This window comes from Telopea speciosissima, chromosome 2, assembly GCF_018873765.1.
Source record: "Telopea speciosissima isolate NSW1024214 ecotype Mountain lineage chromosome 2, Tspe_v1, whole genome shotgun sequence".
NCBI classification, from domain to species: Eukaryota; Viridiplantae; Streptophyta; class Magnoliopsida; order Proteales; family Proteaceae; genus Telopea; species Telopea speciosissima.
In genome coordinates, this window is record NC_057917.1 from 60981820 (window position 1) to 61004216 (window position 22397).

Here is a 22397-nt window from a genome sequence, read left to right on the forward strand (position 1 = left end):
GACATTATCACAAATGGTTGGGGAAGGGATAATGGTTGGGATTCCAAACAAAAATCTCAGCCAATGAATCAGTATCAAGTAATCTGCGCATACTATGATATTGCAGTGGAGGAGGAACTAAAGTGGAATCTCCAGTCAGACGAATTCGCTCAGATCCAACGTGAAATTCAAGTGCAGGCACACTATAGTCAAAAACTACAGGACCCAAGGTGGCTAGCCACTGTACTCCAGTACTAAATCTGCTCCAAATAGCGGCAGTACATAAGTGTCAATAACGAAGGAGCGAGGGGGAACGGATACCTGTAAGTGTTTGATCATGCCTTCGCACTGTAGGCGATTACCGCTACCAACCATGACGTTGATACGAGGGCGGCTTCAATCGGCAAATTCAGGTGGCGCTACGCGACTTTGTATAAAATTGTGCGTACTGCCACCGTCGACCAGAATCTGGATTGGGGAGCCAGCCAAATAGCCAGTAAACCGGAGAGTAGAAGGGTTGTTGCTGCCAATCAAGGAGTGATACGAAAGCTCCGGGAAGGCTCCACGTCCGGGCTGGCGGTGTCATGGATCTCGATGGACACAAAGTCCTCAGTGGGAACAACGGAGGAGGCCCGTCATCTGGTTCAAGGAGAAACAGCATACGATTCTTGCAACGATGGCCGATCGTGAATCGCTCGTCGCAGTTGTAGCAGAGCCCTTTATCACGACGCTGCTGCATCTCGGCCGAAGATAAACGCTTAATAGGGAAGCGCGAAGGTGCCGGTGGCAGTGCCATGGGGGGCAGGAGCCGTGGATAGGGGAATAGCAGGTACTGGTAGCGAAGAGGAACCACGAGCAGTCGACGAACGGAACAGGGGGCGGCGAAGCTCCAGCAACTTGGCCTCTTGCAGGCGCGCGAGACTCACCGTGTGAGACATAGTGGCAGGGCGAAATGCCATAACTTCGTTGCGAATGTCCGGCCGTAAGCCGGAGATAAAGCAACTCACCAAAAAGGAAGGTGGAATGGCTGTCGTGCGGTTGGCCAAAGTCTCGAAGCGAGACTGGTACTCCGACACAGTGGTAATCTGAGAGAGTTTAGCCAAAGAAGCCTGCGGGTCATCAAACTCAGTGGGACCAAAACGAACCTCCAAAGCCCTGGTGAATTGCGCCCAAGTGGTGAACTGAGCCGATCGATACATCCATTGAAACCATTGTAAAGCCTCATCGTCCATGTGGAAGGAGGAGATCAGTAATCGCTGGTCATCGGGAGTCCGGTGATAATCGAAAAATCGCTCCGCCTTGAATATCCACCCCGTTGGATCGGTGCCGACAAAGCGTGGGAATTCCAAATGAACAGTGCGGCCCTGGATCGGGGAGCAGGAGCAGGATCGGTGTGGATTGGAGCACCGGGAATGGGGGAGAATACCAGGGCGTAGATCGGGTGACGCCGGAGCCAGACGAAAGACCTGCTCCAACTGACCGGTGAGAACAATTAGTTGGGTGGAGATATCAGCTATCGAAGTTTGGTGACCAATCATGGAAGTACGCAACTCCTGAAGAGCATCATCGTGAGCGGTGGCGCGGTCCTGTAAGGCCTTGACAGATTCATCTAGGTGACGGAGACGCGTGCCTTCAGCCATGCCGGAAAGGACCGAGACAGGTCGGACCAATGATACAGACTATCTGCAAAGGAGAGAGAAATTAGAGCAGAAGAGAAGACGAGGAAGAAGACGAGGAAGAAGAAGAAGAAGACGAGAGAGAGAAAAAGAGCAGAGAAGGTTGGAGTTAATTCTTTTATGTCCTCTCCAATCTGAACCTTACACTTATATATCCCATCAGAAGGAAACTCACTACGTTTGTTAACAGACTGTGGGTCCCTCACACTTTCACATCTCAACATGCTCCCAAGTTGCTGTGACGTTGGCTGTTGCCAGTGAACGTATCGACCAAGCAATCGTTGTTTGATAGCCCAAATGTGAAGGCACTTGAATTCCTGGCTCGAGTGAGGCTCAAACGGTTGCCTGTGATTGAAGCAAAGCTGCTGAGGTAGAGTTGAACTGCATTGTACAGCTCGTTTGTGTTGACACCATCGATCTCTGTGATGTCAAAGTAGCAGTAAGAGGAGAACCATTGGAAGGTACGAGTGAAGAGCTTCAGAAGGGTAAAACGAAGCTCTGGCGGGAACAGGGAATGAAGGGTCAGGGTTTTGTCCTTAATAATTAAGGGGTAAAATGGATATTTAGAGAAGAAGATGAAATGACAATTTTATCCTTTTATTTAAATAACTAAGGGGTAAAATGGATATTTCACCTTTGGTACTAAACTAAGGGGTAAAATGGATATTTCACCTTTAGGTACTAACTGTGCTTAACGTTTGGGGTGTCTGTGACATTTTGACCAAGTATGATAAATTTATAAGATATTAGATACTTTTAGGGGGTGTCCGTAAAATTTTCCCAAACTGTTTTTATCTGTTTTGGCTTTGTGTAAATTCTTAAAACCCCAAACCTTACTTCGATGAATAATAGGGAATCGTTTGATTCGAAGTGGGTTTTTTTCCCCCCCATTATTTCCTATCAGTCCAATTGGCTCGAGTTGATTTTTGAGTGACACCCCCCGACTCTTCAATTTCGAATGAAAATGACTTGAAAGGTTAAAAGGCCAAATTAAAGGAGGTCCCAATGAATTATTGGTTGATATGAATGACATAACAAGTAGATGCAAGATATTTATTCTTTCTAGGGAATGAGTTGAAATGAATGGCCTCATAGGTTTTGGTGTAGGTTCAAGTTCAATATCCAATTATTGTTACAACAACGTCAACATTATGGTGGAGTTGGGTGTTTTGTGGCGTACAACTATCAAGAGAACAAAAGGTTGAAGCTTTATGAATGATAGAACAGTGAATTGTATTCCAACATTATTTGAAATAGAGAGAGAACTCCAAGTATTTAGAGTAGATTGCCCTAGTCAGCTAGGTATAATAGAATCCTAAGAAGATCAGGAAACCAAAAGAGAGAAAACTATTACATAAGAAATAGACTTCTACTATGCTAAGGATTCAATGTATGTCAATACACTCCCTCAAGTGAAAGAATAGAAGTCGTGAATCTTCAATTTGTCATGCATGAATTGAAAACACATTGTGGGAAGCACTTTGGTAAGAATATCAGCCAACTGATCCTTGGTAGAGATAAACTGAACAAATAACTGGAGCATAGTAAGTCGGTCCCAAACAAAATGAAAATCTACTTCCACGTGTTTGGTGCAAGCGTGAAAAATAAGATTTGCTAACAGATACGCAGTACCAATGTTATCACACTAGAGAATAGGAGTGCCATGGAGAGGAAAGCCAGGTTCTTGAAAAAGTGATTCCAACCGAATGAATCCTGCAGGCGCATCAACATGAACACTGTCCATTGTTTACGAGACATCCAGGAAATGAGATTGGGGCCCAGACAAATTGCATAGCCACCTGTAGATTTACAATCTTTAGAATTACCAGTCCAATCTGCATCACTAAAGGCTTGAAGATTAACTACCATTGGAAGAACGTTCAATAAGAAGGCCATGTGATCTTGTTACCTTAAGATAACGTAATATTCGTTTGACCAATGTTCAATTATCATCAGTATGAGCATACATATACTGACAGGCCTTATTGATAGCAAAACTAACATCAGGACGTGTGAGGGTGATGTACTATAAGGCATCAACAATAGAATGATACTGAGTTAGATCAGGCATTCAAGCACCCCCTATGACAGATGATTTGAGACTTGTAGGCAATGGTGTCTGTATAGGTTTGTCGTCAACTATACCAGCTCGCTTAAGCAAATTGTTAATGTAACGAGATTGAAAAAGAAGAAGACCATTAGAGTGATGAAGAGCCTCAATTTTAAGAAAAAAAAATGATGAAGACCAAGGTCCTTAATTGAAATTTCACTAGCCAATTGATGAAGCAATTTGGATACTTGACTGGGAGAACTACTTGTAACAAGAATGTCGTCAACATAAATTAAGACAAACAAATGTCATGCCAGTTTTGTAGATGAATAGTGATAGATCGATTTTCGGTGAAACTTAAGAGAAACTAGGACAATCTTTTAACCAAACTTTAGGGGCCTGCTTTAGACCATAGAGAGCGATGAAGTTTACACACGTGTTGGTTTGACACTATCCTCAAACCTTGGTGGCTGAATCATGTAAACTTCTTTGTGAAGAACACCATATAAGAAAACATTATAGACATCAAGTTGTCGCATTGGCCAACCTTGGGAAATTGCAATAGCCAAAATAGAACAGATAGTAGTAGATTTAACATGACTAAAAGTTTCATTATAATTTGGATTTTCTTATTGATGAAACCCTTGGTAACAAGGAGTGCTTTATAGTGTTCAAGAAAACCATCAGTCTTGCGTATAATGTTATACACCTACTTACATCCGACAAAATTCATCTGATCAGAATGGGAAACAAGGGAGCAATTGTCATTAGATGAGGGCAATAAATTCATTTTCCATAGTTACATGTCATTCTGGGATTTTAGAGGCTTGAGAGAAGTAGGTAGGTTCGGTGGGTAGGTGGAGGGAGACGGGTCTGTGGATATGGTTATGGAGGCAGATAGACTGTGGAGACGAGGGTGTAACTGCATGCGATGAATTCTGGTAGGCTATGACGTGGGGGGAGGGGGTTGATTAAGGAGTTGAAGACCACTGGGAGGAGTAGAGGGGGAGGCAATGGAGTAGGAAGGGGTTCAACGTAGAGGTCCACAAGAGAACGGGTACGGGGATGAGGGCATGAGGAGATGAGGAAGTAATAAGGAGAGGGGATTGGCGTGGAAAGGGAATGAGCAAGGGGGATGGGGGAAACCGTACTTGAGCGGAGGGAGATGTAGTCGTAGATGGTAAAGAGGGGGGAGGGGAAGGAGGAGAGAATCATCATCTGGATGGGTTAGGCGGTGGATGACTTCGGCTTAGGAAATCGTTTTGCTCCATTAAAGAATGAAAAGGTCGGTGGATGGCTTAGGCGGTGCTGGGCTCTGTGGCTTGAAGAGCGTGAGGCAGCGGAGGTTCTGGCGCTGGGCTGGAGATAAGGATGTAAACGGATCGAATTCGGTTGGATAGTGATATTATTATTTATATTTAGACGGATTTAGATAATATTTTATCAATTTTCAGATGGATTCAGATAGTTTTCGGATAGTGATTTTTTGAATATGGATTTTTCTAAATGGATATGAACATGGATCGAATATAAATTTTTGACCGTTGATATTTTTACCGTTTTTATGATGAGGGTTAGAGTTGAGACTTGAGAGTTCAAACATTCCCTTTCTTCTACTCTTCTTGATCTTTGTTAGACTTTAATATGAATTTTCTTAGGATTTTTACTTTTGACTTTATATTGTATTTATTTTAAGGGTTTAAATACGCATACCCCCTAAAATGCATCCAATATTACTTGTACCCCCTAAGGTTCTGACAAGACCCCGTACCACCCCTACTTTATCCCCTTAAAGCCATTTAAGTCCACAACAGGCATTAAATGCTCAAAAATGGCCAAACTATATTTTTTTCTATCTTTTCTAAAATTTGAAAAGATCTAATTGCCCTGATATATTTGCTAAAATTTGAAAAGACCAAAATGCCCTCATCTTCCCCAAATCATCATCTTCTTTTACAATGTAGATACCCAATGCTACCACCACCACCATCACCATCACCACCACCACCGCCATCGCCACCCACCATTAACACCATCACCACCGTGAAACCCCACCTCCAGCACCACCTCCAACTCCTCCATCGTTACCAATTCCACCACCGAGTCCCCCTCCCTTGCCTATTCCTCCACCAACACCGCGGATTTGGAGGTCTTATTGTATTTCTGGCTTTGTCTCTGCACGAAAACCTTAGAGGACCATTGCGTTTCTCTGATGATTCATGATCAGACCCTTAGGTTGATTTCTCGAAAGAGTTGTGTTGCTTCCCTCTTGTAACAAATTCCAAATAGATTACATCTTTTAGGTTTTGGGAGCATTGATTGAAGTCTCTTTGGATTGGGTCTTTTGCGGAAGATGATTGGGAGTCAATGGGTTCAGATGTCTACTTGCCCACCTATACCGCGCCCTCCCCTATTTGCCTTCCAGGGTGAATCGTCCTGTAACTTCTTGCCATTTAGACCATTGAAGAAGCTCGTTCACGTCCGAGCGAGCTCAGCCGACACAGGGCAGAGTCCACCAGCGTCGTCCTCTTCGAAAAGGAAGAACCCACTTGCGGGTGGTGGTGGTGGTGGTGGTTGTGGTGATGGTGGTATTGGGTATCTACATTGTGAAAGAAGATGAAGATTTGGAGAAGATGAGGGCATATTGGTCTTTTCAAATTTTAGCAAATAAGTCAAGGCAATTAGGTCTTTTCAAATTTTAGAAAAGATAGAAGAGAGGGTAATTTGATCATTTTTTAACATTTAATGCCTGGTGTGGACTTAAATGACTTTAAGAGGGTAAAGTAGGGGTGGTACGTGGAATTTTCAGAGGTGATACGTGGACTTGTCAGAACCTTAGGGGGGTACGAGGAATATTGGGTGCATTTTAGGGGGTTCGCATATTTAACCCTTATTTTAATAGATTTGTGATTCCATGTATCATATTATATAAAATAATATATATAATTTATAAATCAATAGAATAGAAAATCTAAAAAAAGAATCACATTATCTTAATGTATAAAATTTTAAAAATAAGATAACAAAATCTAATAAATTAACTTAAAAGGATAGACAAACACACAGATAATAATCGATCGGATAGGTGGATTATCATATTTGTATCCGATTAGTTTCAAACGAATTCGAATTCTCCTAAATGGATACGAACACAGATCAAATACGGATTTTCGAATATCAATTGACATCCTTAGATGGAGATAAGAGTTGCAGGGAACAGGAGCATGTGAGCAGATTGGCTTTGATACAATGATATTACAAGTATTTAAACCAAGAGGAGATTGCCCTAGTCAACTAGGTATGATAGAATCCTAAGAAGATCAAGAAACCACGAGAGAACAACTGTTACATAAGATACAGACTTCTACTATGCTAAGGACTCAATATATGTCAATAATGAAGAGCAATTAAAGAAGAATACTACTTGATAATTTATCTTTCTCAGGTTCAAGCTCAAACGTCATAGCATTTGGACAGTTCGGTATACCAGTGACACAAATAAATGGTTTTTTTTTTTTTTTGAGCGATTGGAGAAGGTGAGTGTTTCAACTGTCAACGTTGCTCATTTGTGTAAAGCTCAAGGTGATAGACTTCCTCCGTAGGAGCTGTGTAAGGGTATGCAGAAACCAACTCAGCCAACCGCTTGGGTTTGGGCCAAATCTCAGCCCAAGTCATTGGACTTCAGGCGAGGTTGGAGCCACCACCCTGAAAAATAATAGCCCCAAGACTCAAAAATCGAACAGCACTCGGTTCTCAACAAAAGAAGGAAAACGACATAAAACAAAAATTAAAATACAATTGAGAACTTCGTAGGAAAAACCCCACAAATAATAATACAATGGTGGTGCAAGTCCATATCGCTCAGACAGGCAATCACAAAAGCAAGCACACAAAGAAGCAATCAATCTCGATGGTGACTATGAACAAGACAGATCATACAACCCATAATACAAAGTCCTTCACACCTTAGTAATCATCCAGCCTTATTCATACCTTCCTTATTTCTCACATATATGCTTCTGCTGTCAACCCACATACTCAGTCTCACTTCTGCTCTGTTGAATGCTCTGTCTCAAGGGGTTCACTCGTGGTAACCTGCTCTGATGAGGGCTCTCCATGCTCTTGCGCCCCAGGTCCACCCTCAGTATCGGAATCAGCTTGGCTTGGCCCAGCCGTTGTTGAATCAGCCTCCTTTTCCAAATGGTGATCTTCATGCTCAGTAGCAGATGTGGCATCATCTGTTGCATTGGCCAAGGTGGAACTTTCAGAAGGCAGTTTGGGAAGAGACTTTCTAAGTGGCTTCTTGGTTTGTGACGGTGATGATCCCTTCATGAGGCCATTTTGAGAGACTTTCTCCCCCAGACTCAGGCGGCCTGATCGATAACTGCGGCTGTTATTTCCTTCAGTCTCTGCTGTGGATGAGTTCTTATGACGGCCAAGCTTGGGAGATTTAGCTCTTGTTGGTGGTATCTGCATCATGAGTGTGTTAAATATACAAACCCCAAACAAGTATTAAACGATAAAACAATCCTTAAAACTACACCAGCAGTCAAAATTTCCACATGGAGCAAACATTAAAAATACACCAGGATCAACAGAATGCCACACATCAACTTTTGGGCATCTGCATGAATGAGCTCTCTTTGACTGACAGAAGCCTAATCTGCATTTTTCTAACCCCCTAACCTTTAATCCTGCTGCATCTGTTGGGGGGGGGGGGGGGTGGAGGGGGCTCAGAGTCAATAAGATCATGGCAGTTAAGTCTATTGTTTATTACATAATAATGACAACTTCAGGATAATCATGCTTTGGCTGGGAACCAGAAAACTTGGTCCAACCTAAATCTGTCACAAGAAGGCACCATTCAAGAAAAGTTACACCTTCTCTTCTATATTTTATATCCTCAGAGTTCAAGAATATGGATGAAGTTGCTTTGGACTGGCTGGACAAATATCAATCTACCTGAAAGGCTGAAAGCCCAAAGGCGAAGGGAATGAAACCTAGGTGATTGCTGATTGTTTTGGGGCCACCGAAAGGTCCAACATTGGGTAATAGAGGATGGATTTTGTTTAAAGTCGATTAAGTAGGGGAACATAATGGTAATTGATCATATTTGCATCTTCTTTTTGGCTGCTCTGATGTCAAAGTCTCCTCCATTTACTAAGTGATCATGGGACCAGTCGAGTTAGTCAGTCTCTTCATTAGAGTTGGCTCTTTCTCGCTCTTAGCTCTCTCTCTCATGGAAGCACAGTTCCTTCAACTGTACCTTATTGAGAGTTTCATCAATTCGCCAAGCTCATTTGATCACACCATGAACGTAGGGAGAATTTTGAATGGTAAGGCAGAAATTTTTGTGGTCAAAAGAGAAAGAACATGGATGATGACAAAGTAGGTTGAGATCTAGCACATTAGGTGGGATGAAGCTTGAAATGCTGACCATTGACTATTGACCATACTGTGAAACTAAGTGAGGAATGCTTTTTACTAGGGAAAAGAAAAAAAACACAGCAAATTTCATGTAGTTGAAGATAAAGAACACTTGGTAGATCAGACAATGTAAGCCTAGGCCCACCAGCATTGGATTGGGCCAAACAAGAATATTCACAATCCAGTCTCCAAGCCAGCAGAACACATCAGATAAGACTTGACCTCTTGGTCATGTAAGTGATTCAAATAACTCAATGCCAAATGTTTAAAACTGAAATTTTAGGGAGAGACAGTGGGCTTTGGTACAAACCAACAAATATGACTCACAAGGTCTACCAAATTCTATATGGGCCTACAATGTGGCAATATCAGATTGTTTTGCAATTCCTATTTTCAGAAAATCACCCGCATCTGGAACTTAGTCAAAAATCAACTAAGCATCCACAAAAAGCCCCATCTTCAGCCCAAAAAGAAAAACCTAGGAAGGGTTTTTCAGTGCTCATGACAGGATACAAAAGCTGTGACCAGAAACCTGTGCTAACAACAAATAAATTTCAGAACTGAAAAACCAGGATTGTGGTTAGCCCCAGTAATCAATGAAGTAAAATTGATCTCAGGACAAAAAATATTCGGGAAAATGAGTTTAATCACTTACCCAAAGGACACTCTTCATGAATCAACTCAGCAAATTCAAAAACAGCAGGTGTAGTATCAGTATTAACACAATAACAATAACCATACTTTTTCCCCTTCTGGAAACAAAACTCCATGAGTATTAATAATAGACTGACTCCTAACCCCACCCCCCATCCCCCCCCCCCCCCAAAAAAAAAAAAGAACCCAAGAAATAATACCAATACAACAAACAACAACAAACATAGCCTTATCCCAACTTAATGGGGTCGGCTACATGGATCCAAACAAACAGAATAGAGGAAACATATATATACTCAAAAAAAAGGGAAGAAAAGATTGGGGAAGAAGGGTGAGGAAAGAGATGAGAAAAGACAAAGGAAAAGGACAAATGGAAGATTGGAAATAAATAGAAAGATGAAAGATAGTAAGAGGCAAAAGGCACAGCCCAACACGTCGGGATAATCTCAGCTAAATGGGGTCTACGACATGGATCCTTGCCCTCCAATAGGCTCTGTCCGAGGTCATACTTGGGACCAGACCTAGACTATGCATGTCCTTCCTCACCACATCTCCTATAGTCATTTTGGGTCTCCCCTTAGTTCTTTTAGCTCCTTCAATTGGAATCGTATCACTCCTCCTTACCGGGGCATCCCTAGGTCTCTGTTGAATGTGACCATACCATCTTAAGCGACTCTCTCGGAGCTTGCCATTGACCAAGAAATTATACCAATATCTAAGCAAAAACAATCATCCGCGCTCAATTTTCTCTATTTGCCAAAAAAATAGCCTGACCTTAAGAACCTCAACCTGAACTTGACCCAAATTGAAACTGGTTTGAGGATGGCCAATCCTAATCCCACCCGCATAGAAATGCTCAAACTGAAGACGATCCAATCCTGTTTGAACCATCAAACAGATGGTTGAGCAACAAATAAAACCAAGAAAACATTGTTTTTTCATACAACTCCAAAAACCATCCTTCATTACCAAGGGATTGTAAGTTGCTACATCATTAAACTTGTTTCAAAAACTTTTTAAAAAATGGCCTTACAACCAAGTTCTGCTACCTGACCAGTGAATCTCTAACTGTCTCATTAAAGCACCAACTTCAGTAATAGAGGCCAACTCAAATACTCCATCCATGTTCTCCTCAAAAAAAATTACCTCATCTCCCTGTATCTTACTTCTGGGATTTGGACAGCCAAAATATGTCAATATGTCATCATTTTTCATATATTTTACTTTCAGAACATGGAACAGCCAAAATATGTCATCCTTTTCATATTAGCTCCAAAAAAGTTAATTAGCGACGGAATTAGAATTATATCCTTTGGGTTTTCCGGAGTGATTCTTAATGCCACACCAGAAATTCAACTGACCAAAAATCTAGTCAAAACTTATTTCTACATAAATTTCTGTTCTTTATGTAGAAATAAGGGAAAGCTGCACTTGAAACTAATTTGCCAAAGAAATAGATCCACCTGAGTTTACACAGTTAACAGTACCAAAAGGAAGTAGGTGGAATTAAGAGTATATCTGTTACTTTCGTTAGTAAGCTGTTCTTTGTTGAGCAGGAAAAGAATCCCATTGACTGGATGGTCTGACCCCTTATCCCTCATGATCTAAAACTGAAAGTCAAAACAAAAGAATCTAAAGACAATTGATTGGTACCTATTAGCACTTCAGAATACATCCAGCTAAGGGCTAAAGAGATTTGTGTCAAGTTCAGATTTTAACTTGCACCAACACTAATACACAACCTATGTGTTTGCTATCGTTTCACCTAAAAGCTCAAACTTTTAGGGAAGAGCAGTGTCAATGTATACATCAACACTCCCCTGCACGTGCAGACCAAGATCCCATGGTCCTTGCACGTGGAGCTCACGAGGCATTTTCTTCGCGTGCCACCAACTACCGAGGGAGAAGAAATGTCAGGAAAACTCTTCTGATGCACTTCCCTGGAGTCGAACACTTGACCTCCCTGCTCTGATACCATGTTCGCTACCGTTTCACCTAATAGCTTGAACTTTTAGGGAAGAGCAGTGTCAATGTATACATCAACACTCCCCCGCACTTGCAGACCAAGATCCCATGGTCCTTGCACGTGGAGCTCACACGGCATTTTCTTCGCGCGCCACCGGCTATCGAGGGAGAAGAAATGTCGGGAAAACTCTTCCGATGCACTTCCCAGGAGTCGAACACTTGACCTCCCTACTCTGATACCATGTTCGCTACCGCTTCACCTAAAAGCTTGAACTGTTAGGGAAAGGCAGCATCATTGTATACATCAACACTATGCTCAACAGGCCGAAAAATACGCTAGTTTAAAAATATAATAGGTAGATGATTAGCAAGAATAGTCAGTTGTCAAAGGCAAAGCAACTAGAAGGATCGGGAACAACTTCCGACTGCTGCTTCAATAAATTTTTCTCAAGCATCCTACGTGGCAACTGGATTTTTAAATTAATCTAGACAAATATCTACAAGTAGGGAACATACCCATCCAATAGATGAATTCAACCACCCCAACAGAGAGAGAGTTTTGGAATCTTGATAGGAGTCCTAAAAGGTGACCACGATCAGAAGGTTAATGAAGTTGTTTCAGAAACGAGGAGTAAAACGAAAATGTTATCCAATCCCATAGTTGCTTGGAACTCCCAAGAATGGAAATCACACACCTTAGAAATGTCTTGGAACTATTTCAATCAAGTGCACTAGACCTCCATGGGTGATGGTGAAATCTATGATATGAGCTCATGGGCTTCAGATAGGTAGCCCTTCTCATCTCTCTTCGGATGCTTAAGATGCATGTCAAGAACTCAGCTGACAAGATAAAACTTGGTCCCTAAGAAGTGTGATGCAGATACACTACCTTGGACCGACCCAAACCCAGAATGGTGTCCAAACCAAGATGAACCGGTTCCCAACCATGTTCTGGTTCAGTAGGATATTTAAAATTTATTTTATTTGGGAAAGATATGTAATCTTTTATTTTGGGGTAGCTATTAAACTTATAGGGAAATTTCCAATTTGAGTTTTATTGAGTTTCTATTTTAATTAGTCTAAGTTTTAGGAAGTAATTAGGAGTCTTTTATTTCTCTTTATATATGATGTAATTCCCCATCGTTGGAGACAGATTTGAAGAATGAATTGAGTTTATGGTTTGAGTAGCCTGAGGGCTGTGTGTGTGTGTGCACTCTTCTTCCCCCCCCCCCCCTTTCTTCTTATGCGATTTCTCCTCTCTCCTCCTGCAATTCTGATTTTTCCCAGCTTCCTCTCTTCTCCTAACCAGCCCTCCACCAAAGTGAGAATGAAACCCAGAATATGATTTCACAGGTTTCCAGAAATGAGTCCTTATCATCCTTTTCAGGGTGGTCGAGTTTTGAAGAAAATATGATGACTGAAATGCAGTATAACAGAACATCAATTAACTCGACTTGCGAAATCAAATCTGAATTAGCCCGGCATGTGGTGTTACAATATCTGCATGTGCCAATTATGCAACTAACCAGAGAAAGGGCTAGCAGTATGTGAACTGGAAAAAGAAGAAAGAGTAAAGATGATCTTGCAGGTGGGAACCCAAAATCGCAGCAGAAAAATCGGATCAGGTACCTCTTGCATCCAAAATTTTTATTTTTTTATTTTTTTATGGAACAAGAATTATAATTACCTCGGGAAGGGAAACGGATTACCTTTGAACTGCAAACGAAATTCCTCCTAATAGTAGCTCTTCCACACCCAAGCAATGCTAGGAATCAATACCTTCAACTCTTGAATGGGTCGAAACACCAAGAGAAGCACACACATAATCTCTCTCTTAGGGTTTCACAAACCCTAACCTACAAGCTCACAAGGAGGAAGAGGGAGAGATAGAAAACGATGAGGGAGGGTGGAGGCAGCCAAATCGTGATTAGCCTCCTCCCCTTTATATATAAAACAAAATTCCAATTCTGTGGGTTTCCAATATTGTGTGTAATAGGGATTCTAAATCCCTACTTGTCTTTGCTACAAAAAGGGAAAGAAGAGATAGAATCAAAAAGGGATATTACCTAATCTAATTATCCCAATCTTTAATTTTCTGATAATTACTCATTAGGTAATTTATTACCGTTTTACTCCCAAAAGATAGATATTAACAATTAATCTTATTAATTGCAAACAGCCCATCCACAAAACAATCTCATAGTGATATAGGCCATGTAATTTAATTATTGCCAAACCCTAGTTCATTGAACATGCGTATGCAGAGATTCTGTCATCATGATTGGACCCAAAACATTTTCAAATTCTAATAATGGAGAAAGAACACCACCCGGTCGCCCACCGCACGCCGCCCATGCGCCCGACATATGTTCTTTCTCCCTTATTAGAATTTGAAAATGTTTTGGGTCCAATCATGATGAAATCTCATACGCATGTTCAATGAACTAGGGTTTGGCAATAATTAAATTACATGGCCTATATCACTATGAGATTGTTTTGTGGATGGGCTGTTTGCAATTAATAAGATTAATTGTTAATATCTATCTTTGGGAGTAAAACGGTAATAAATTACCTAATGAGTAATTATCGAGAAAATTAAAGATTGGGATAATTAGATTAGGTAATATCCCTTTTTGATTCTATCTCTTCTTTCCTTTTTGTAGCAAAGACAAGTAGGGATTTAGAATCCTATTACACACAATATTGGAAACCCACTAATGGAATTTTGTTTTATATATAAAGGAGGAGGCTAATCACGATTTGGCTGCCTCCACCCTCCCTCATCGTTTTCTATGAGGTGCAGTGGTCATGCCAGGGGTGCAGTGGTCATTTCGTGCGCCCCTGTGTCAGGGCTCAAGGGCGGCATGTCAGACCTGACATATGTCCAATCATACAAAGACACTCTTGATCCTCGATGTTCACCAATAAGGCAGTGGATTCTGTGTTGAGTATCTCTTTCATTCACATTACAAAACCACACATCCAATACACCGATATGTGGTTGGAAAGACATCAATCATTGGTGTGCCAAAAATCCATGATGCATTACCGCAATGACAAGGACCTCTTAGGTCAAAAGGCAAACCAAATTCCACTAAAGAGAATCTCGTTCCTCTATAACGGGCAATAACATATGTGAGACTCTCACGTGATTCTGTTCAATACACACATTGCATTTGTACTCACATTTATGCCCTGGAATCACCATTCCTAAAAGCACGTGATGTGACAACCATCTGCATAGAGCATCCAGCCGTATCCCTTAGTCAAGAACGTTTTAGGTAAAAACCTAAGGACAACCATAGCCCGCTAAATATATATCACACATAAGAATAATCCAATATACTCAAATAATAAAATACAGGTTAGAAGGTCACATATTCCCAACAGATCTGCACTCTCTCAAACTTCAAGCAACACAAGTTAGGAATATCTTAGGTACTTCACATCACTGAAGACTGGAGAAGATCATGCAGGCACCGAAATTACGAAAAAGAATAAGGATTTACCTTTTTCAAGTCCACCTTGGGAGGTCCAGGATCCTGATAAAAACTTGGCATTGGGGTAGCTTTAAAGGTCAAGTTTTTCCTAAGCATCTTAATTTCCGCTTCTTGAGCCTCCTATAAAAATATTCAACATCATGTCAACCAATCAAGATCTGTAAGAAATTTCATCTGATAAATATATTGCTGACACCTTTGACTTCGCCTGCAATGTGTTTCTCTCAATCTCTTCTGCATGGATCTTTTCCTCAAGCTTTGAGTAGAACTGCCAAACAAAATGATGGAAAGAATCTGAATCCAATCAAGTGCAAACGCACCTGGAAACAACCATATGGTTTTAATCTCCATGAGAGTAAAAAATTACTAACCTCTTTTCTTTTTTCAGCTCGTTCTTCACATTTAAAACTAAAGCTGTAAGAAGGAAGAGCGCCAACTATTCGGGGTTTTGGACCTCCTGCTGTGGGGCTTCTAAAAAGTACTTAAGGACAAACAAAGCAAGCATAACACATAAAGAAAAGAAAGCACAGGATCTCAACAAATGCAGTTAGAAAGGATACAAAGAAGCAGGACTTGTGTTCCCTTCAACCTTACTAGGTGGTCCTTGTTTCAGAGGCTTCAGATGTTTTCCTTGCTCCCTGTAACAAGTGATGCCATTTTCTTATTTAAGTCAGAAAGGGTTACATCATTGAATAAAATATTTCCCAGTCTTTGACAAATCAAAAACTTCAAAGAATAGTAGGAGCCTCCTAAAGGATATTAGGGCCCTCCCAGATCCTGTTTGCCATGAGATCAATATTGGAGCAAGCAATTAAATACCCAGAAAAACTTACTCCAAGAACGTAATGATTTCATGCAAAACTTACTTCAAGCCTTCAGCATGGGAGATATTTGCACCAGAGAATGCCAAGACAGATTTTCCAGATTCCTGTTGAAAGAAAAAACAAAATGAAACAGCAGAAGCGACACTTCGAAGAAAAATATGTAGTTTTTTTTTTTTGGGTCCAAAATATGTAAGTTTTAACTTGAAATAAACAAACACATCGGGTATACCAAAGTTTGAAGCCTAACGGGACAACAACTTACCGTGGATTTCTCAGCAGAATTTCGAGCAGATGTTGATTTTGTTAGCTTTCTGGAATCCACACTTGCCAAGACAGATTTTCCAGATTCCTGTTGAAAGAAAAAGCAAAATGAAACAGCAGAAGCGACACTTCAAAAAGAAATATGTATTTTTTTTACAAGTCCAAAATATACAAGTTTTAACTTGAAATAAACACACACATCGGGTATACCAAAGTTTGAAGCCTAAGGGGACAATAACTTACCGTGGATGTCTCAGCAGAATTTTGACCAGATGGTGATTTTGTTAGCTTTCTGGAATCCACACTTGCATTACCTTCAGCAACTTGCCTCTCATTCAATGACCTCCTGTTGGTTGCAAGGGCAAAAGACTGCTTCGTATTCGAAGTCGTAAGTGAACCATTCTGAACAGTTGAGGCCACCTCAAAATGTTTCCCATCTTTGTTCTTCTGCACCAAACTTGCCACTACAAATTTGGGACTTGAAGGCTTCTCACTCTTGCTCTTCCCTTGACCCTTTGGTTTATCTTGGTTTGTCTGGTCATGGTCTTTCTCCCTCAAATCCTAGAAAGTAACAGGGGCACTAAGGTGGATTGCAAACCAGGCAAAAAAAATTCACACTGACCCATGCAAATAGTTTCGAATACACCACACCTTAGATATGGCTAACCCATTGCTTTGTTCATGGATGATCGGCTCATCTCTAGCTTCCCGTGTAGATGAGTTTAAATTCACACTCTCTCTGAACTGTGCCACAACTTCTGAACTTTGATCTGGTCTTACCATCTTTGTACCATTAACTTTCTCCGACACTGAACCCTCCTCACCAGAGGAAAGTTTCCCAAGAACACCATTTTCTTGAATTGTCTCGATCTTGAAAACAGCTATAGTATTATCACCATCCATTGCATGCTGAAAAAATAACAAAAAACTCACAAATAAAATTTTACTTATTTACTTATTACTGCTCTTCTTCCCAACCAAATTCCCAGAGAAAGAATCTATACATGTATACTATATACAGAATCGGGCCATTCTACAACTACCTATATACAATAAGAATGAAGAGAACCAAAATCCAGAGAAAAGAAAAAGGGGGGGGGGGGGCGGATGAAGGTCTGATAACTACAATCACAACGGCAACAGTCTAATCAAAAACTGAAAATCCACAAATCTAGTCTAATTTAACCATCATTTTTATAGCAATCCTCTTCCCAAAACACACATGCATGTGGCCCAAACAATTAGAAGTTTAATCTGAATGAAGAACTGAAACAGAACACGGAATTTTCTTTTCGAAACATAAGATTAGAAGGCAACATCCTGACGGCGTGTTTTCTTTGTAAAGTTTATAGCCAATTATTCCTGTAACTTTTAAAAAGTGCAACACGATCAAACTCCATCGCACAAAGGGCTACAATGAAGTCTTAAACTTGAGTAATTCAAAAAACAAATTTTCTTAGAGTATTATCCAAGACTTCCGGACAACAATTGTACAATTACTTTTCTATTTCCATCATTAGGCCTCTGTTTCCTAGAGAGAAAAAAACACCATTTTGATGAGCGATTTGCAGGACAAAATCACAAAATGCATCTATTAGAGAACCTAAGACTAATACTGATTCATTTAGATGTACCCTAAAGTAAAGAACATCCTGTAGGGCATCAGAACGCCATAGGTCTTGAGATCTCCGAGCTTTAAATAACAGAATAATATCTAGAAGAGAGAGGATGCAGCTAATCTGCAGAACTACATCCTCCACTCGTAAAAGGGGTATACCATTTCATTTCTGAATCTCATAAAAAAAAAAAAAAAAAGAAAGGAAACAGACATTAAATAATCTCCACATCATATAAAAAGCTAAAAAACACTACCGGAGATCGAAATGCAGAAGATTTTAAAAAGAAAAATGCGATCTTGAACGTTTCATTCTCACCTACACAGACCATCTAAACATTAAAACATCATTCTCACTTCGGTTTAAGGCGAAGGAACTCAAAGAAAAACTTCAACCGGAGAGGCTTCCCGTGAATATAGGGATCTAAGATTCGTTACTCTTGAGAAACCGAGGGCGATGCGAGCGGAGAAGGAGATGATAATGTCCGATCTTCAACACACCATCACCGTACAGATTCACCAAGCAAGGTTCGAGAAGCGAATTTGAATTTTTCTTTCCGGAACAAATGGGAAGTAGTAACACCAACACCTCAAGAATCCAAACACACTCTTGAATGCAGGCGAGACAGAATGTGTGTGTGTCTCTGAGAGAGAGAAGGGAGAGAAAAATACGGTTAGACAGTTTAAATAAGTAAAAAAAGAATCTCGTGCAAATACAAAATTTTGTATTTTACACCCAGAATACCCTTGGATGGTGTTATCTGATCCACACAGGTTTTGGACAATACTAGTGTATATAAATAACGGATAAGGAACGCTTACCAGTCGGGCGCGGCGTGTACCTGCGCCCATACAGCCGCTCGCGGAATGATTGGAAAGGACTAGGGTGCATCAATTATTTTGAGCGCAACTATGTCTGTGCGCAAGTACATGCCTTACCCAGCGACCGGTGCCTAGGGCTGCGAAAGTGTCGGGTTGGGCTGGGTCTTTTAAAACCCCAACCCAATCCTGAGTCCCCTTAGCTGGGCCCGGGCCCAGACCCGACCCGATCCGACCCTAACTCAAGACCAACAAAATTTAACCCTAATCTGCCTTCAGTTTGGGCCGGGCTAACTCTAATTGGCCCCAACGAGGGGGAAGGGAGATGCATGGGCTGGCCAAGTTGGGAAGAAGAAGAACCACAAAAAAAAAAAAAAAAAAAACAAAAAACAAAGAAGATAGGATCGGGTTGGGTCAGGCCGGCTCAACCTTGACTCAAGGTCGAAAATTCTCAACCCTGACCTGTCCTCAGGGCCAAGATATCTCAACTCAGGCCCTATTTGGGCTCAAGGTGGACCAGGGCGGGTTTGGGCGGTCAAGGTTAAACTTGCACCCCTATCGGTGCAGAGCCACAGCCGTGCGCAAAATGATTGGAAAGGACCAGGGTGAATCATGTGTGCAAGTACATGTTGCGCCAACAATCGGTTAGTATTTCTTTTCCCAATAAATAAACCTGGTTTGGCAACATGGACTAGAATCCCAGACCAAGGATTTAGTTCACAGTATCGATGGTGCCGATATTGACGTATTGATATCGATACCAATATCAATATTGATCGATTGTAACGGATTAGATTGGATATTTTTTCCCCTTACGATTTTGATACAATTTTTTACTATTTTGCTCTCAGTTTTTGTACCATTGATTCAGTATTAAACTGGTATCAATATTGGCCACGGCTGATCCCAGCCGATCCCAATATCTTAATACGGAAAAAATATCCTCTCAAATTTCTTAAAGTGTGATAGTGCAACAATGCTAGGTGGAGATGTCGACACCTGGCAACTGCCGCATCCAACCGTCTATATCAATCTCGATCAAGTCACCAAGAACAATCCCCATTGTCAAGCCCTATCTATCATCTCTATCCTAGAGAAGAGAAGAGAGAGAGAGAGATTTTTGTACAAGGGTTGTCCTAGGTTTCCTTTTTGATTAAGGAGTCAACATCGGACCATTTTTTCAAAAGAGGACTGTTGATTCAAATTGAGTTACCATGGCATAAATGGTCTTTGTTTTAAGGAATGATTTCCCATACTGCTCACTTTGAAGAGAACCCAGATTTCTAGTACAGCTCTAATATATATGTGCCAAAAGGTAGATCAGACTTAGGTTTAAATTATGTGAAACACTAAATCCCAAAATCCTTAATCTTATCAAGTTATCAAGTTTCTCTATATTGAATTTAGGTCTAAATGTATTGATTAGAATTACCACCTAACCGTTAAACATGTCACATTCATCTGGCTGTCATGAAAATGAAATTGGTTTTGTTGTATCATTTTTTTATAGAGAAGTATAATAAAGTGACGATGGAGAGATTCTTGAAAAGCTTCATCACTATTCATGTACATGTCTTTCTTTGTAAGAAAATAAGAAAAAGGGTAAATGATACTTGGGGTACCGGTGAAATTGCACCTAAGACACTCAACGTTTGAAAAATTATGTTTGAGGTATCATTTTTCTAAATTTTCAATTATACCCCAACCATAATTTTACTTCATCATTACTACCACCGTCGATGCCATCACCACCACCAATGTCATCAATCACCACAACCACCCCCTCCACCGCCCTAAACCCCTCATCTGAGAACTTACAACCCCCTCCTACATAACCACCCCTATCGTGTGCCCTCTCTCCACCACCCTGAACTTCATTATATATGTCCCTCACAAACCCCCTCCTATATAAGACTTCAATTCTTTCTTAAGTTGAATTAATTAGTCTCTTTTCCTTCATTTTTGATAGATTAGCATACGTTGCACTAATTCTCTAGTTATGAATCTCAAGGCCAAACCAAATTGTTTGTTCTATTCAAGTTACAATTGGTCAGTTTGGACCATTGGGATCAAGGAAGATTTATGATATTAAAATGGATACATATACAGCTTTGGCTACCATTGCTACTCCACTATACACATGAGAGTGTTGGGAATAATTTCACATCGGTACGTTAAGCTTAAGACCTTAGGTGTCATATACCACTTGGACCCCCTTACTTAACAATTTAAGCCTTGCCATGTAAGTACTCTTATTTTCTACATGAGCAGCGCAAAACAATTCATAAGGAAATAAGAAATAGTTACTACCTTTAACTAATAATTACCCAACAATCCATTAACCTCCTGAGATTACGGATATTCTCATATCCAATTCCATAAGCATGGGAGTTAACAAAAGTTAAAACCACAAAGGAAGCTCCGATGTGATTGATGTGCTTTAATGGTTGTCGATGCTCTTACCAATAAAGATAAAAAGGTGATTATTGATCTTGGTGTAGCCATTTTCTACTAGGCCAACTAACAGGTTGTGGGATCCCCTTCAACGCTGGGCGTTATTTGAATCATGAAGGCCTTGAGAGAATCCATTTTGTGGGACATGCAGTTTGCAAGCGTTCTTAGTTGTTCTTGTAAGAAATGAAAAAAAAATTGTAGGGAATTTTTTATTCATGCCTCTTAAAGTGTCTGTTAATTTGAGGGAGAAATGTTCTCTCTAGGGGAGTGTACCCCCTGTGTTCAAACACATTGGGGATGGGGGATGGGGGATGGGGGAGGATGACCGTCCCGCGCCACCAAGAAAGACGGTAATGATCACTCTGTTGATGTTGCCGTATGTGCTTTCATTGACCCCGTGTGTATGCAGGGCCACGCTCCTAAAGAAAACTCTTGCCCTAATTTATAATACATTTTTGTTTTCAATGAAGATAAATCCTATCATTTAACATGTACAATCAAAAAAATTGGAATACATGCATTGACAATTTTTGATAAAGGCATAATGATAAGTTACTTTTATATTAGGAGAAAAGTTCTTACTGGGGAAGTGTACCACCGCTCCCACACCCAGACACAATAGGGGGCGAAATGACCATCCTGTCTCATATGAAAGACGGAAATCTCGCCCCCAAGATATTTCTACGCTCACTACCATTGGCCCCATGCTTGTGCGCACGCGGAGGGGCCATGCCCCCCCCCCCCACACACACACAAAGAATGTTCTGTCTTTAAATTATTTTTAGAAATCCTATTTTAATCCTATGACAAACAGTAGTCGAAAGAAGGTTTCAAGTTCAAACACCTATAGAGGTATCATTTAGACAATCTCTATAACTGTACAAACTAAATACACTCAAGTGGCAAAGAATGGGGCTTGACTATGAACAAAGTTTGGGCCCCAGATGACCTAACAAATGACATTTATGGAGGACTATAATGCAGGTTACAGAGTTGAGTATGGTTCTAGGAATCGACATCGTTGATTCTGGTTAAATTAGATCAGAATCGCTTTGCGAATTCAAAAGCACCCTGTGTGTGTGTGGATATAATATAGTTTTGGGTGGAAATTGTCACCCCCAACTTATACAGAATGTTGCGATAGGCCAAGGCAACTTCCCTATCTCTGAAGGA

At 40.7% G+C, this 22397-nt stretch overlaps 1 protein-coding gene across 2 annotated transcripts; it reads right to left on the minus strand.

Annotated features, from left to right (window-relative positions):
* Positions 1–7474: 7474 nt before the first annotated feature.
* LOC122651260 (protein WVD2-like 6) lies at positions 7475–18586 on the minus strand. 2 transcript variants are annotated; one of them, XM_043844572.1, is made up of 10 exons: positions 18271–18586; positions 17208–17245; positions 16988–17177; positions 16580–16897; positions 16118–16179; positions 15812–15889; positions 15623–15722; positions 15448–15519; positions 15261–15371; positions 7475–8175 (listed from the first exon to the last, which is right to left on the minus strand). In XM_043844572.1, exons 2-10 carry the CDS (start codon positions 17237–17239, stop codon positions 7750–7752), a joined length of 1389 nt encoding a protein of 462 aa, XP_043700507.1. In that variant the 5' UTR covers positions 17240–17245; positions 18271–18586; the 3' UTR covers positions 7475–7749. The 2 variants fall into 2 exon arrangements, with proteins under 2 accessions (XP_043700507.1, XP_043700506.1); XM_043844571.1 differs by having other exon boundaries at positions 18209–18586.
* Positions 18587–22397: the final 3811 nt, after the last annotated feature.